This window comes from Schistocerca nitens, chromosome 2 (assembly GCF_023898315.1).
Source record: "Schistocerca nitens isolate TAMUIC-IGC-003100 chromosome 2, iqSchNite1.1, whole genome shotgun sequence".
Lineage (NCBI taxonomy): Eukaryota > Metazoa > Arthropoda > Insecta > Orthoptera > Acrididae > Schistocerca > Schistocerca nitens.
In genome coordinates this window covers 734,024,294-734,041,100 of record NC_064615.1, presented here as the reverse complement: position 1 = coordinate 734,041,100, position 16,807 = coordinate 734,024,294, and the positions used below count along the sequence as shown (strand labels likewise).

The window sequence follows — 16,807 nt, the reverse complement described above, 5'->3', positions numbered from 1 at the left end:
AGAAAATACTGAAAAGGAACAATGGAGTGGTATCACCAGTTCAGCTTTCTTATTTAGCGCATTCGAAAAAGTACCAGGATGGACAATAAGAGATATAAAGACCAGAATAGAATTGGTTTGCAGTGCTTTTGGTAAACAACTAGTAAATATTGTTTTCATAATTGCCGGCCGGTGTGGCCGAGAGGTTCTTAGGTGCTTCAATATGAAACCGCGCGACCGCTACGATCGCAGGTTAGATTCCTGCCTCGGGCATGGATGTGTGTGATGTCCTTAGGTTAGATAGGTTTATCTCTACGTTCTAGGGGACTGATGACCTCATATGTTAAGTCCCATAGTGCTTAGAGCCATTTTAACCATTTTGTTTTCATAATTCAACTACCTACATATCTGATATCTAAAAGTTTCACTCGCTGATTAGTATATGTTTTCATTCATGAAACTGAGACACAGTCTTTTAACATGAATACCATTTGCAGAATGATAACTATTAAGCTGACAAAAGTGACATGTATATTAATTATAGAAAGGGATAAGGAAACAGGCTGGAATAAAAGACGTAATTATGACCGCAATGAAGATGAAATGGAAGTCCGGAGAGATAGAAGTACGCAAACGCAAGATTAATGCAACTGGATAGCATGACCTCAGGAAAACCGAAATTGGTTTGTTTCATTAGAAAACAAGCAGAAAGAAGAAATATTTTTTTTCTAAAGCGGTAATGTGTAGAAGAGTATAGAGCACACTAAAATCCGTCAGTTGGTGTCAATGGATCACTTTGATCATGATGATCCATTAGTTATTATACCCCTCCACGAAAAAGCAACTGTTCCATTTCATTGACGTGTTTTTCAAGAAGCAAAAATTCAGTTCTTCCTCTATATGTCGGAATAAGTGGATGTATCAAATCTGTCGACTGTAGTAGTCATGTGAGCGCTGTTATTTCATTCACGTTCTTACCGATCTTGGGTATTTTCAGCCATGTGTTTGTGCGAATTATCATCTTGAAGTTACATCTAATCGTTCTTTAAGAAAGTCCCTTCTACTTAGAATCTAGGTTTGGTTACGCTACTTCTACTGTACGTTTTAGTGTTTTGGCCTCCTGTTCCCCTTATATTACCCTTACAGAATTAAGAGACAATTGGGACCACGATTGTAAATTCTTTACCAAATAGTAAAGTAAATGATTAATTCACGATAATATTTATGATCTGAACTGCCTGAATACACTGGTAAACACTAACTTCTATCGGTGACAAGTACAATTGAGAACGATCACTCAAAAGACCGATTAAAACATGTAATCAATCGACACACAACAACAGAAAGAACGACAATTATATCTGTGTAACCTACACACAATAAGTAAAAAGTTAACTTTGTTTGTGAGACGTATTTTCCAAAAATTCAAGTAAACTTTCAGCAACAAAATAAATTGTAAACAGTCTGTTTGAAGTAATTGTTGTTTAGCCTTCTGAAATGATCACATTCTCACTTAAAGAAAGCTACGCAAAGGCAAACACATATTGTGTGGCTGAATGGCTAAGTGCCATACTTCTAGTCCGATGGTCTTAGGTTCGATCCACGGTCAAACTTATGCGACACTTATTACTTCCTTCATCTCTGGCAATGTATGTTGATGCGAAAAATGCTGAGTTGTACCGTACTTGGGAATCCACGTTAAACTCTCAGGCGTCCTCCAACTGGCCGGGAGGTCAGTTCAAAGGCATACCATCTCCAGCAGGACCGTTTCCACTAAACCACTGTATTGTTCAAAACAGTCTTCGTATTGTGCTTTACTTTCGGCACATGTTGTTCAGGTTCGCGTATCAAATGGTATAACAGTACTCACAAAATTACTAGTCAGCCACAGTAGCGGATTTGCATACAGGCCCACTAGGCACGAACCTAGGGCCGGCACCTTAAGGGAGCGGCCTTTTTTGCTCTGTACTCATGTTCATCTTTTACGTTTTAAAATAACTGCACTTACAAAGGACTGAAATTTTTAACATTGTTAAACAACTTGCTAGTTTAAATAAGCCTTAAGAACGAAATTCGACAATACAAGCTTGGGAATATACATAGTTTACTTGGTGACTGAACGGAAATTTAGCATTGGGTTTCTGTTGGGTATCATCTTCATGTTTGTTCAAAATTTTTGAAGTAAGCTGTCAGGCTGGCAATCTACAATACAATGTTCGAAACGTTATTGTTCCGAGAATGTTGTCGGCTTCTACTTAACCCTACCATATTTTCCCCGTGAAAATACGGAGACCCCTCAAAAGCTATGATAAACTAATCAGCAGTTTCTTAAATACTGTAGCATGTGTGGGCCTCAGTATGTAAAACCCGACTCTACTTAAATTTCTTGTAGAAATTACGAGGAAGTATCAAGTCAACCCCCCATGAAAGCTCTGTGGTCTTCAATATCTGTGCTTTGATTTAATGACATCCTTTTAACAAAACATGTTGATACTGGGAATGTTTTACATTTTTAAACACATGTTTATACGAAAAGATCATAAGCAGAATATCTAATAATGTGTGAAATACACTTCACAACAGTTTAGAAATTTTATTTATTTATTTACTTAGTTACTTTTTTTGGAGAAAAAAGAATAAGAAACAAACTTTCGTTTGTCTCATTTATTGTGTTGCAGCCTGCATGATATCAAAGTTCCCCACTAAGTGCAATCGAATGGTACGAAGCATTGCAAATTTCATATTAAACTTCTTAACTAAGCTTTTTTTCTTCGAAAAAAATGTTATTTTTATTTTATTTTGGAACAAAAGGTCCATTTGCTTGTAGACAACATCAGTGTTCACGCAAATGACAACACACCACATCAACTGCCAACAAGAATACTTAAACTTTGTAGTCTGCCCACAGAAACCGCTAAAATGTTATAAGAAAAAGTGGAGTAAGAGTCGATTCAGCACACCTCACTGCAACAAATTGCCAAAATTATTTCCTTTTTAAATTAAAAAGACAATGTCATGAATATTTAGAACGTATCCGCGTCCCAGTAAAAATTCCGGCGACGCGGGAAACAGAACCAAAAAAGAGACTGTCCTGTTTTCATACGAGACGAATTCCTACCGGCAGGCGACAATGAAATTAAATTATTGTGCATTGTCGTTCTTTCATAACACAGTTAAGTTGGGTAATCAGAGTTGGTCAGTTCATCGCTCCGTGTTCAAAGGAACAATATTTGTGCTCGTGTGCCGTGTTTAAAGAAAAAAGCTTTGTGCTCATGTGCGGTGTAGTACGATTGAAACTGGATACAGTCTTTCTTTTTTTCCTTTTACAATTCTTTTTTTTTTACTGTTGGTTGACAGTCCTGTAAGTGCCTTAACATGAATAACAGTGAAAAAAACAAACATTTAAAATTAAATTGGACGGCATTTCGGAAATTATCGAAGGAAAGACAAGAACGAGAAGCCAATGTTCTAAAAAGACTTGGCAGAGTAGATAATTTTTTTCCAAACAGTCTTGCTGGTTCGACTTCCTGTTCAAGTAATACTGAAGGTATATCTGGCACTGCAGCTGTTGTAAAAGGAGTAAATACGGACGAAACAAAAGTTAAAAATGAAGAGAAGCAAATTGTTACTGACTTAGAGTTTCACGAAACAAAAGTCTCGGTCCTGATGACAGCTCCCACTCTCGCAGGCATACGTTAAATCAGGTGCTGGAAAGTTTCTTGGGGAACAGAAGCCCATTCTTCACGGAGTGTTGCACTAAGGAGAAGCATCGATGTTAGTCGGTGAGGCCTGGCACGAAGTGGGCGTTCCGAAACATCCCAAAGGTGTTCTATGGGATTCAGGTCAGGACTCTATGCAGGCCAGTCCATCACAGGGATGTTATTGTCGTGTAACCACTCCGCCATAGTCCGTGCATTATGAACAGGTGCTCGATCGTGTTGAAAGAAGCAAACGCCATCCCCAAACTGCTCTTCAACAGTTGGAAACAAGAAGGTGCTTAAAATATCAATGTAGGCCTGAGCTGTGATAGTGCTACGCAAAACAAGCCCTCTCCATGAAAAACACGACCACACGATAACAGCACCGCCTCCGAATTTTACTGTTGGCACTACTCACGCTGGCAGATTACGTTCACCTAGCATCCGCCATACCCACACCCTTCCGTCGGTTCGCCACATTGTGTACCATGATTTGTCACTCCACACGTTTCTCCACTGTTCAATTGTCCAATGTTTAGGCTGCTTCACCAAGCGAGGCGTGATGTGTGGCTTGTGAGCAGCCGCTCGACCATGAAATCCGAGTTTTTCTCAAATGGCTGGTTCAAATGGCTCTGAGCACAATGCGACCTAACTTCTGAGGTCATCAGTCGCCTAGAACTTAGAACTAATGAAACCTAACTAACCTAAGGACATCACACACATCCATGCCGGAGGCAGGATTCGAACATGCGACCGTAGCAGTCGCTCGGTTCCAGACTGTAGCGCCTAGAACCACACGGCCGAGTAATTCTCACCTCCCGCCTAACTGTCATAGTACTTGCAGAGGATCCTGATACAGTTTGGTATTCCTGTTTGATGGTCTGGATAGATGACTGCCTATTACACATTACGCCCCTCTTCAACTGTCGGCGATCTCTGTCAGTGAACAGAGGAGGTCAGTCTGTACGCTTTTGTGCAGTACATGTCCCTTCACGATTCCACTTCACTATCACATCGGAAACAGTGGACCTAGAGATGTTTAGGAGTGTGGAAATCTCGCGTACAGACGTATGACACAAGTGACACCCAATCACCTGACCACCGTCGAAGCCCGTGAGTTCCGCGGAGAGCCCTATTATGCTCTCTCATGATGTCAATGAATACGGAGGTCGCTGATATGTTGTACCTGGCAGTAGGTGGCAGCACGTTGCACCTAATATGAAAAACGTATGTTTTTGGGGATGTCTGGATACTTTTGATCACATAGTGTACTGGTATCTTTCTTCAACAATTTGTGATGAAATAATAGAGCTTCTTTCTGAACGAATAACAAGAATTATCATAAGTGAAATAAAATAGGCCAAATGTTTCTATATAACAGTACACTCCACTACGAACATTTCATATATTGACCAATTATCTTTCATATTAAGATGTGTGAACGAGAATGGTGAACCTGTTGACCATTTTCTTCTGTTTTCACCAAACCCGGGACACAAGTCCGAAAACTTAGCTGAGGCCGTACTAAAAGTCCTGTCTACAAATTCCATTGATATTACTGGCTGTAGAGGCCAGTCATATGACAACGCAAGCAATATGTCAGAAACCTTCACTGGTTAGTAGTAGAAGAACGAAATCCGAAAGCGCATTATGTGGCTTGTGCAGCACAATCTTTGAATTTAGTCGGCACTAGTGCTGCAAGCTGTTGTTGGGAAGCATGTTCATTTTTCAATGCAGTGCAAGACCTTTATAATTTTTTCTCTGTTTCTACCCAGCGCTGGGATAAACTTCTTTCTTTTATTAAACGAGGAAGCAAAACGGTAAAAAGTTTATCATAAACACGTTGGTCAGCAAGAGAGAAAGCATGTGTAAGTCTGTATGGAAACTGGGCGGGCATTATCAATGCCCTCACATACAGCCAATAAACGCTTGAAAACTGCTTGTGAGAGATGTGGTTTCAGCTTTATTGAATCAACTCAGCAGACTAGAAACGTTATCATGATGACAGTTTAGAACGATATATTCCAGAGATTTAATAGTGTAAATCTGAAATTCCAAGTGTGTACAGGGTGTCCCATTTATCTTGAGCACCCTAAATAACTGTTTATCCAGATGCAAATTACAAAATGTTTCAAGCAAATGTTCTTTACCCGATGATTGCCTTCTTGTAGCTTTGTTTCTTACAAAGATATGAACAGCGGTATGACTTTTTTAAAATGACACCCGGTAATTTTTATTCGGTAATTCATTTCCTCTCCTAAAGACCTATCCAAAAATGTATCACAGTGAACCATTCACTGAAACACAACGTTATTAATTACTAACCCAACATTGGCATTGACGCTCCCAGCGCTTAATGCAGGTACTGGGGGTAATGGAACACATCCATGAGCTGACGTTGACAGGGGACAAATATAAACATAAATACAATGCTCACCAGTGATTCCGTCTACCATCGTCAGTTGAAGAGTTGTGTGAGTAGAATGTACACCAACAAAGAGAAGATAGAAATAATTCTTATCTGTTGGGAATGTAAGTTAATATAACAGTAATTGCAATGCTGTTTTCTTATGTACAGGTACATTTATTACAGTAGTTTAGTCCTTTTAAATACGTTTGTGTAGAGTAGGCATACAGTGAAGGCTGTCCTTCCTACAAACTGCATCGACATATCGTTTTTTTATTGTTGTTGTTGTTGCTGTTGTTGAAGGTAGCGGAAGTGTGCAGAGAGCGATATCCTGACAAGAACCCACCTTCCCGACGGGTGTTTTCTTGTCTTGTTGCGACGCTTCAGGAAAGGGGAAGTTGCAACCCACGACAATGTAATCGTCGTATTACTCGCACAGACTAAGCTGCCGAAGTTACTGTTCTCGCTTCCGTTGCTATGAATCCACATGTGAGCACACGACAGCTTTGACACGAGACTGACATTCCTAAAACCAGTGTACATAATATTCTTACACGTCACCGGTTCCATCCTTACCATGTACAACTACATCAAGAATTGCTTGTGAATGATTTCCAGAATCGCGTACAGTTCTGTCAATGGGCACAGCAGAAAATCCTCGCCAACCTGAACTTCTTCTCCAGTGTTATATGTACCGATGAATGTTCCTTCTCAAACAAAGGACAGGGAAATACAAGGAACATGGATTATTGGTCCAGCGACAACCCACGATGGCTTACACAGGTGGAACATGAGCCTCAGTGGAGAGTTGGTGTGGGGTGCCTGGTATTACAATTATTGGCCCTTATTTCATAAATTGTTGTCTAAATGGAACAGTGTATGCCAACTTCCAGAGACGAATTTTCCTCTCTTCTGGATGAAGTGCCGCTAAGAACCAGAATGCTTATGTGGTGGCAATACAATGGATGTCCAGCACATAATGTCTTGCGTGCAGGTTGTGTTCTGAACCGAAGGTATTCTGCCAGATGGATTGGTCGAGGAGGAACAGTTACTTGGCCTGCTAGGTCTCCTGATTTAAATAGTTTAGATTTTTTTCTTTGAGGATGCATAAAAGACGTTGTCTTTCGCGATACTCCAACAACTCCAGAGGACATGCAGGAACGTATCGTGCTTGCTTGCAATTCTCTTCAGCAGGCAACACTGGAAGCAGAAAATATTCTTTCATTCAACGAGTGCACCAGTGTATCGGTGTCCGGGGTCACCATTGAGCACCTTTGAATGTTCTACTCGTGGGCAAAGGTACAGGAGAGGCAAAGTCAATTTTGTGTTATGTCTTGACTTGGTTTACATTTGTTTTCTGACAACTCCAGCAAGTGGATGAGTTTGTGATTCCGGACTCAAAGTCAATGTTGTGTTATGTAATTAATAACGTTCTGTTTCAGTGAAGGGTACACTGTGATACATTTTTCAATAGGACTTTAGGAGAGGAAATGAATTACCGAATAAGAAATACGGGATGCCATTTAAAAAAGTCATACCGCTGTTCATATCTTTGTTAAAAACAAAGCTACAACGAAGGTAATCATGTTGATTGATGTCCACCTGACGGGTAAAGAACATTTGCTTGAATACTTTTTGTAATTTGCATCTGGATAAACAGTTATTTAGGGTGGTCAAGATAAATGGGACACCCTGTATATTGACACTAAAACAGTGCATGAATTATACGAATTACTGTAGGATTTTTGCAACTATTCGTGGCATGTTCGACTATTACGAAAAGAAATCCATGGAGATTGTGATTGATACAGACCATGAACGCAACTATAAATGCATGAATTATACGAATTACTGTAGGATTTTTGCAACTATTCTTGGCATATTCGACTATTATGAAAAGAAATCCATGGAGATTGTGATTGATACAGACTATGAACGCAACTATAAAAAGATCACGAAAACGCAAACTTCATGATGACGAAGAAGCGGACTGAAGAAGTGTTTATGACAGGAAGGGAAAAATTTAGAGTCGAAACATTTCTCCCAGTACTCGATAAGTACGCCGACTAAGTGAAAAGGAAGGGAACCTGTAGAATACTGTTGGACTCCGTCACAGTTTTCAGTTACCTTAAGAACTGTTCACCTGACGATATTGCTGAATGTACAGCAAAGCTCCAAGCATCATATGACTCAGATTTAGAGCCTTCCTTCCCTAGTGAATGTGTATATTCCGCGGAACTTTTGAAATCGTTTGATATTAGTGACACAAATTGCTCAGCAGAACGCTCGTTTTTGGCTCTTAATAGATTGAAGTCGTACCTACATTCTACGTTGTCTGAGGAGAGACTGAACGCCTTGTCCATTCCTCACATCGAAGCCAACCTCCTAACTGATAACGGTGTGAACTATAAAGATATGATCAACGAGTTTTCTGCCGCCAAAGACAGACGCAAACTTTGATGACTGGTGAGCTTGTTTGTTTATCCATATTAGTTTTAAAAATTTACTATTATTAATTTATTTTTATTATAAAGTAGAGCACGTTCATTAAATCACCTGTTTATCTCGTTTATCTGCAGACGTGACCGAAGGCCCCCGACAACACTAAACAATACCCGAATGACCCAGGCCGCTCAGCGCTGTACAGTCAAGTCATACTGATACTGTAGCATATTACAACTGATTCGTATTCTTGGCGCCTGCTGAAATGTATAGTTATCGCGGCAGTATACGTTATCGGAGAGTACGCTCAGATGTAAAAGTGTTAATAAATAACGTAGTTCAGTTCTGTCGATAAATAAGTAAAACCTTTGCTAATACCGTTAGAAAAAGCTATGGTGAGAGCATTAGCTGCAGCACAAAACTGTTCAGCCCTTACATGGATTAAAGGTATTATGTACACTTATTATTCAGCAAATTTCTACACAGACACTAACGCTTTACACATTAACTATTAGATTATAAAACAAATTTGAATTTTCCACACTAGTCTGTAAAATTATGTAATTGCAAATCCAGTTCTGTGTTTGTTCGTCTTTATTTAGTTATTAGTTCCTGCACCGAAATCTCTGTTTCTTTTTCATTTCTTACGCTTTCCCATAGATTCATGTATTAATTGCGAACGTGTTTTTTTATCTACTACACATTCTAGTTATTAGATCGTAAAACGACAGTTTAGTTTTAATTTTGAACGCATCTCTGTAAAAGTACGTATTAATTTCTAATGTATGAAATGTTCGCTTCAACTTTAGGATTGTAACACAAATTTTTTATTTTCATTTTCAACGGTTTCGTGTAAAAGAACATATTAAAAGTAAATGTACAACAAAAATCGATTGTATCCTGCCCGCTATGCTGAATTTTTAGGCCATAAAGGAAAAGTTATTTTCCTTGTGTTCGTTTCTGTTGTCTTTGGCCAGAATAATGTGTTTACAAAAATTAGTTTTAAGTTTGTTTTATCCGTTGCCGTACACCAAGTACAGTTCAGGAACCATATTATATTTTGACTGAGCGTGACTAGACCGCTGATGCATCCTTGAGGACAATGAATAGCAGAGTACGGAAACAGGTCACAGCGCTCCCACCCAAAACGGCTATTGTGAAGTGATCAGGTAATAGTTATTATTTAAAACGTGTTTTTTTTTTTGGGGGAAGGGGGCGCATATAATATGGTGTGCCTAGTGGCGCAAAATTTTTAAATCCGCCGCTGTCAGCCAAAAAGTAAAAATTAAGGGAAAGTGTTTAAAATGATTGGTGTACATAATGATAAAACTCCTCAATCTATAGTTTGCTAAATAAATCCTTTAAGACATTTTTACGTCTCACGCTGTTTGCAAGTCTCATAGAGGAAAGAAATCTGTAAGTTAAGATTCATTTTTGATTAATGTGTTGTATAATTACACTATCAAGTAGCTCATCTTTAAGGATGCAAGTTTCTACAGCACAAAAGCGACCAACAAAAGTAATATTTGGTATTCCACCCCCCCCCCCCCCCCCAAGATCATATTGTAGACTAATGCATAAATAGTAGGTTTTAAAAGTACAGCATCACGTTTCATGCACTAGCTCACGAAATTTGTTGTCAACAGTCGACTAAATTTCGGAGAGAATAATGATGTCCATAATTATTCAACATGAAAAAGATATCTTGAAGAATATAAGTTCATCGCTCTTCATTACGTTAGTCTCTCGGTCAGAAACAATAATGCTGATGGCAGAATCTTCGATATTGTATCTAAAGACTTAAACGGCATGTGAAATAGCATAGTTACCTTCGAGTGAAAGCTAAAAAAAAAAAAATTCTTGTGCCATGTTAAGGGCTAGTAAAAGTTTCCTACTCCCTCGAACATTAAGAAGTTATTTTGCAATCGACATAACATAACGAAATTTATAATTCTTTCTAAAATGATGTTCAGATCATATGTCGGCTTAAGAATTTTCCACTGTACAGGATAACTGAATAGAGCTCATGAACTGAAAACTTCCAACACAAAAAATATGTTGAATTACAAGACACTTATTAGTGTATACTAACCTTTTACCACCTCCCTAATAGAAATATAGAATCTGACTTAGTTTGTTCAGGTTTTTATGTTGGCAACGCCATGTACCGCTCTGTATGAAAATCACTGACTGTGCTGTGTGCAGTCTGTGGCTGATCTGCATTGTTGGAATATTTGCTATTGTTGTGTTGGGCAGTTGGATGTGAACAGCGCGTAGTGTTGCGCAGTTGAAGGTGAGCCGCTAGCAGTGGTGAATCTTGGGAGAGGGATGGCAGAGTTTTGAGAGCGATCTGGACGTGTGTCCGTCAGAAAACGAAATTTGTAAAACTGGATGTTATGAACTGATATATATATATATATATATATATATATATATATATATATATATATATATATATATATATAATGACTTTTGAACTCTATTAAGGTAAATACATTGTTTGTTCTCTATCAAAATCTTTCATTTGCTAACTATGCCTATCAGTAGTTAGTGCCTTCAGTATTTAGAATCTTTTATGTAGCTGGCAGTATTGGCGCACGCTGTATTGCAGTAGTTTCAGTAACGAATATTTTTGTGAGGTAAGTGATTCGTGAAATGTATAGTTTATTGTTAGTCAGGGCCATTCTTTTGTAGGGATTATTTAAAGTCAGATTTAAAGTCAGATTGCGTTGCGCAAAAAAAAATATTGTGTGTCAGTTTACAGTTCATCAGAATAAGTAAAGAGAGAAATGTCTGAGTACATTCAGTTTTGCTCAGCTGTTTGAAAATCAAATAACGTTGAAGTTTACCAGCACAGTAATTTATAAATTTTTCTAAGGGGATGTTTCAAGTTCTATATAGTTTTCAACAGATAAAAAGCAATATAAATTTTAGCGCAGCTGCAACAAACATATAGTTTAACGTTCTTGTTCTAGTTCAGTCTTGATCTCCTTCTTCAGTCTTTAGCCCCCCCACCTACCCAATGCTTATACAATTCACACGATAATGAGGTGGAGGGTTGGCTGATGCCATAGGATATGTCTCATCAACCATCCCTTCTTTTATTTAAATTGTATCATAACAATATCTCCTCATTAGTCATTTGATCAACCCACCAAATCTTCATCATTGTTGGGACTGGTGGCCTAGTGGTAATGTATGTGCCTGGTAACTGAGAGGTCGCTTTCGGACCACGGAAGTGTTCGGTCTGTATTTAATTTAATCTTCGCCTCTCAACGATGTGGGGTGTCACGAGGACCGACAATTAATTCGGATTCCACGTTAAACTTTAGGTACTATTTCCCCTGCTCAATAACGAGCTGTGTAGGAACATGCAAGTCACCGAAATACCGTCCAGTTGCGGAACTCGTACTCGGCCACCTACACGCTATAATTGTCTTCAGCATTCCTTTGTAGAACAACGTTTCAGAGCCTCCTCTTTTTCCTCTGATGAGAACTTCTTATCACCCATCATTCGCTTCTGTACAAGGCTACATTTGGAATTTAAATCTTTGGGAAAGACATAATAAAGTTAAAATTATATTCCACACTAACAAATATAATTTTTTAATGAACTATGTATCTAATAAAATTATGAGAGAGGTTTATTTTACTTACGCTGAGTGTGTCCAACTCGCTCTAGGTCAGTGTTGCCAGCCATGAAGGGAACCAGATTGTAGCGCCCTTCCGACAAAGCTGTCCACGGCTCTTCCGTCAGAAAAGCCCCATCGTTTACCGGCTCTGCACTGGGCACCCAAACACAGGTGAACAATGTTTTGCTGTCCTGTCACAGATAATTTTGATACGTTCTTAACCATTTAATTTGCTACAATGTACCTTTAATCATAACGACATGTAAACCACACATTAGTGTTTCGTTAAGTCATTAATTTTGAATGTTGTTGTGACCTTCAATGCAAATACAGGTCTGATGCAGCTGTCTATTCTACACTATCCTGTGCAAGCATCTACATCTCCGAAGAACTACTGCAACCTACATCCATATGAACCTGGTTACTGTTTTCAACCCTTGGTCTCTATACGCCTCCCCTCCCCCCCCTCCCAGCTCCCTTTAATACTAAACTGATTATTTCTCGTTGCCTTAAGACGTGTGTTGCCAACCGATCTTGTTTTCAGTCTAGATGTGATATAAATTTCTTTTTTCCTGTTTTGATCAGTGTCTCCTTATCTGTTACACGATCTGCCCACCTAATCTTCACCATTATTCTGTAGCATCGTATTTCAGAAGCTCCTGTTCTGAACTACTGATTGTCTATGTTTCACTTCCGTACAAGGCTACACTCTAGACGAATACCATTAGAAAACACTTTGTTACACTTAAATTTATATGCGATGTTAACAAATTTCAGTTCTTCTGAAACGCTTTCCTTGTCATTGCCAGTCGGCATTGTACTTCCTCTCTACTTCGACTTGACTCATCTATTACATTCGATGTCTCATTTCGTAATCTACTAGACGAGTTAAATAACAGTAATTCCGTTGAACATGCGATAGCTAGGTTCCTGTTGTTTATGTGACCTCCCAGTAAATGGAGCATTTCACACATAATCAGGAAGTCTAGCTCACGACTACAAGTTGTTGCTGTTATGTTGCTTCCTAATAAATATCGGACGCAGTTATGTCACTTCTCAAGAACAATCAGAGCAGCAGGTAACACGTACTGGTTGTTTAGGACTTTCTGACAGACTGGGAGCATCAGATACTGTGCCCGCTTCCCATGCAGTTCCAAAGAAGTTCGACGTTAATGACTGAAACACTTTCTCTAACAGTTACCAACTACTTTGAACATTATCTCCAAAATAACATGCCATAGATGCTGAGCAAAATTCCAGTCACTTTGAGGGCAATCTGAGGATACGGTGGATCAAAAACATTACGATTTAACCCTTAGTTGGTAACATGTAAAAAATGTGCGCTAACGGTAACATCAGTCTGGGAGACTAAGATTACCAACTTTTGCAATTTATTTCCATTTTAGTGAACATCGAAAGTAAATAGCAGTTTCAAGGACTGATGAAATATTGATACTGGTATTTTTATCATGTTTAAATCATGGTTTGCCCTACAGTATCCAACAATTGCAAAAATTTTCTTCATGAAATAGTTTATAAACTCCACTATACTTCTGTAAAACTGAACAACTTAAATGTAATTGTTTCCTCTAAAATAGTTTGTTAAGTTGACGTGTTTTCTCAAATAGCTTGATATATAGGGAAGTAAAGAAAAAAACTGCTCGCCGGGTTAGCCGAGCGGTCTAACGCGCGGCTTTCCGGAGTGGGAAGGAGCGCCTGGTCCCTGGTACGAATCCGACCGGCGGACTTGGGTCGAGGTCCGGTGAGCCGACCAGTCTGTGGATAGTTTTTAGGCGGTTTTCCATCTGCCTCGGCGAATGCGGGCTGGTTCCCCTTATTCCGCCTCAGCTACACTATGATGGCGATTGCTGCGCAAACAAGTTCTCCATGTACGCGTACACCACCATTACTCTACCACGCAAACATTAGGGATTACACTCGTCTGGTGTGAGACGTTCCGGGGGGGGGGGGGGGGTGTCCACCGGGGCCGAACCGCACAATAACCCTGGGTTCGGTGTGGGGCGGCGGAGGGGTGAAGTGGACTGCCGTAGTCGTCGTGGGTTGTGGACCACTGCTGCTACGTTGGGGACGGAGCCTCCCCTTCGTTTCTAGGTCCCCAGTTAACATACAATACAATACATACAAAAGAAAAAAAATACAAACTTTCTGCACGTATTTTACATATTTTCACGGAGTACTGTAAGCAGTTGGGTTTATCACGTTTCACGCACTTGTATGCCGTCATTCTGTTGAGTGTAGAGAAAGCAACGACAGTTTTTTCTCTTTTCTCGCTTGTCATTTTTCTCTTTTTTTTTCGATCGCCCAAAATATTTGAAATTCTTTCCTAATTCCAACAGGTACGTTTGGAACCTATAGCCTGCTCTGTACATGCCTTCTGATTACGCTCATTCCTGTGCTCTTCATGAACTCAAATCCTGGCGTTGTAGACTTACGTTAATACATAACGTAGGCGTTTGATGAACTCACTGATTCTAGAAAGTAAACTACTGCCAGTGGACACCTCCTCTTTCAGTAGTTGGATGAGTATGCTACACTTCATCTCTAAAGCGTCTACACCAGATTTCTTGACATTATAGGAATTAATAATTTCTGTTTTTTTTTCCTTTTTTATTTCATCGGTATATGCAGAGTGGTTCATTGAAGAAAGAATTGTAAGTGAATTAGACTTTTCTTTTCTTTTTTTTTTTTGAAGGAAAGACTATAGTGTAAGTTCTTTATTGGGGCCACAAACAGCTGAGCCAACTTCTGTCTTTGTGTCGGGAAGAATCTCTTTCAGAACTTCTCTATCGTTGGATTCTAAAGTTTCAACATATGTATAGTTGTTTTTCAAAAGTTCCTTACACGATTCAGCGAGAAAAACCAATTGCCTGCTGTGCTATTCCTGTTTGTTCTGTATACACATTTGGAAAGACGAATCACAGACTGTGTCGGCTTTTGAAACGTTTTCTCTTCTTCCGATAGTGTTGCTCCATTGCTATCTTTCCTCGTATAAAAATAAGCATTATATAAATATGGTGAATTATGGTGAATGTGCATCTGTGAGACACATCACCTTTATGCCATATTTAGCAAGATTCTCCGGCATATATATTGTGAATCGGCATCTTGGTACCATGCATGCACGATGATATCGTAGACAAAGGAAACGGCTTGTGACGTCATGGGTATGGTACCGACACGCAGAAGTGGCGTCACATTTTCAATGTTCTGACGTGAGCTATCTTGCATTAAAGTGATCCCATCCAAACATCCACGCTATTGGAGAGCTGGAATTTCGTGGTTGCGCAAAAGACACTCGTAGTGCTTACTAGTGACAGAACAGGTAACAGGACCGAAAACATGTGGCCTCATTAATAAATGATGCCGTAAACCCGCACCACACAGTGACCTTTTCAGGATGAAGTGTTACTGGTTGATCTGCATGTAGATTTTCCGTTGCCCATATACGACTCTTCTGGGTATTGACATATACTGTCAGATGGAAGCGGGCTTCGTCTGTCCACAAAATCTTCCACGGCCAACCATTGTCCACTACCATGCGAGCAAGAAATTCTAAAGCAAGGGTCTCTCTCGCTGGCAGGTCAACAGGAAGCAGCTCTTGCACGTGGGTAATTTTGAATGGATAGCTAAGAAGAATGTTTCATAGGATTTTACACACCGTGCTCACGGGTATGTCCAATGTTCGGGCAATTCTCCGTCCACTACACGTTTGCGCACCACCACTCGTCTCCTCCTGCATTGCTGTGACCACTGCTTGCACTGACGTCGAATCAACTCGTTTCCTCCCTCTACCAGGTTGCACATTTTCTCCAGACCCATGCCATTCATCGGACCAGCGCCTATTTTCAAACCCTTCAGTGTCCGTAACTTCTGCAGAGCGACGTTTGCACAGTCATCATTCTTCTAACACAGCTTTACAAACGGAGAGCCATCCTGCATTGAGACAATCATGGCGTACGTCGCAGATGCGAAAGAAGGAAAAGCCGTGTACCCGGCGTGTTTATACCAACTTCAGTGGGTCGTGCGCATGACAGGTGTTTTCATTTATGTATTCTGACACATACAGCACCATCTATTGATCAATTTTCACACTACTTTTTTCTTCTCCGATACTATTCCGTTGCAAATTGACGTCATTCGGAGAAGTGGTGTTATTTCTACAGCGTTTTGAAAGTTTAATTATAATCACCCTGTACTTTACACAGTTATGGCTATCCGTTCCAATATACATTGTGAAGAAATGGAGCTACTACCGAACCACATAAAATCTTATTTCAGTGTTAAACAGTGTGTGAAATACCCTAACACCTCCGAACAACTGGTTCAGCAAATAATCTCAGAGAACGTGTACTGAATGTCAAATCAAACACTTTTCAGTCGTCAAATTTTCGGAATGTTATTTTATATTGGTACCAATTTCGGCGATATGTTACGCCATCCTCATATCCCCTGACCGACGTGTGGGAAGATTCCAATCTCGGTTCCGGTCAAATTATGGGCCACCACTCAAAGACTAATATCAGTAGATTTCTGCTTGATACAGCGATCACTTCAAACATCATCTGCCGAAATGATGGCCCCTAATTTGACCGGAACCGAGTTTGGAATTTCAACCAGGGAGCCTGAGG

At 39.7% G+C, this 16,807-nt stretch overlaps 1 protein-coding gene across 1 annotated transcript in view; it reads right to left on the bottom strand.

Annotated features, from left to right (window-relative positions):
- Positions 1–16,807, bottom strand: part of LOC126236937 (cholinesterase 1-like) — an 84,209-nt gene that overhangs the window by 28,810 nt on the left and 38,592 nt on the right. The window contains exon 7 of the mRNA XM_049946627.1: positions 12,184–12,349. Coding sequence (XP_049802584.1) covers positions 12,184–12,349 — 166 coding nt within the window. The remainder of the gene's footprint in view (positions 1–12,183; positions 12,350–16,807) is intronic.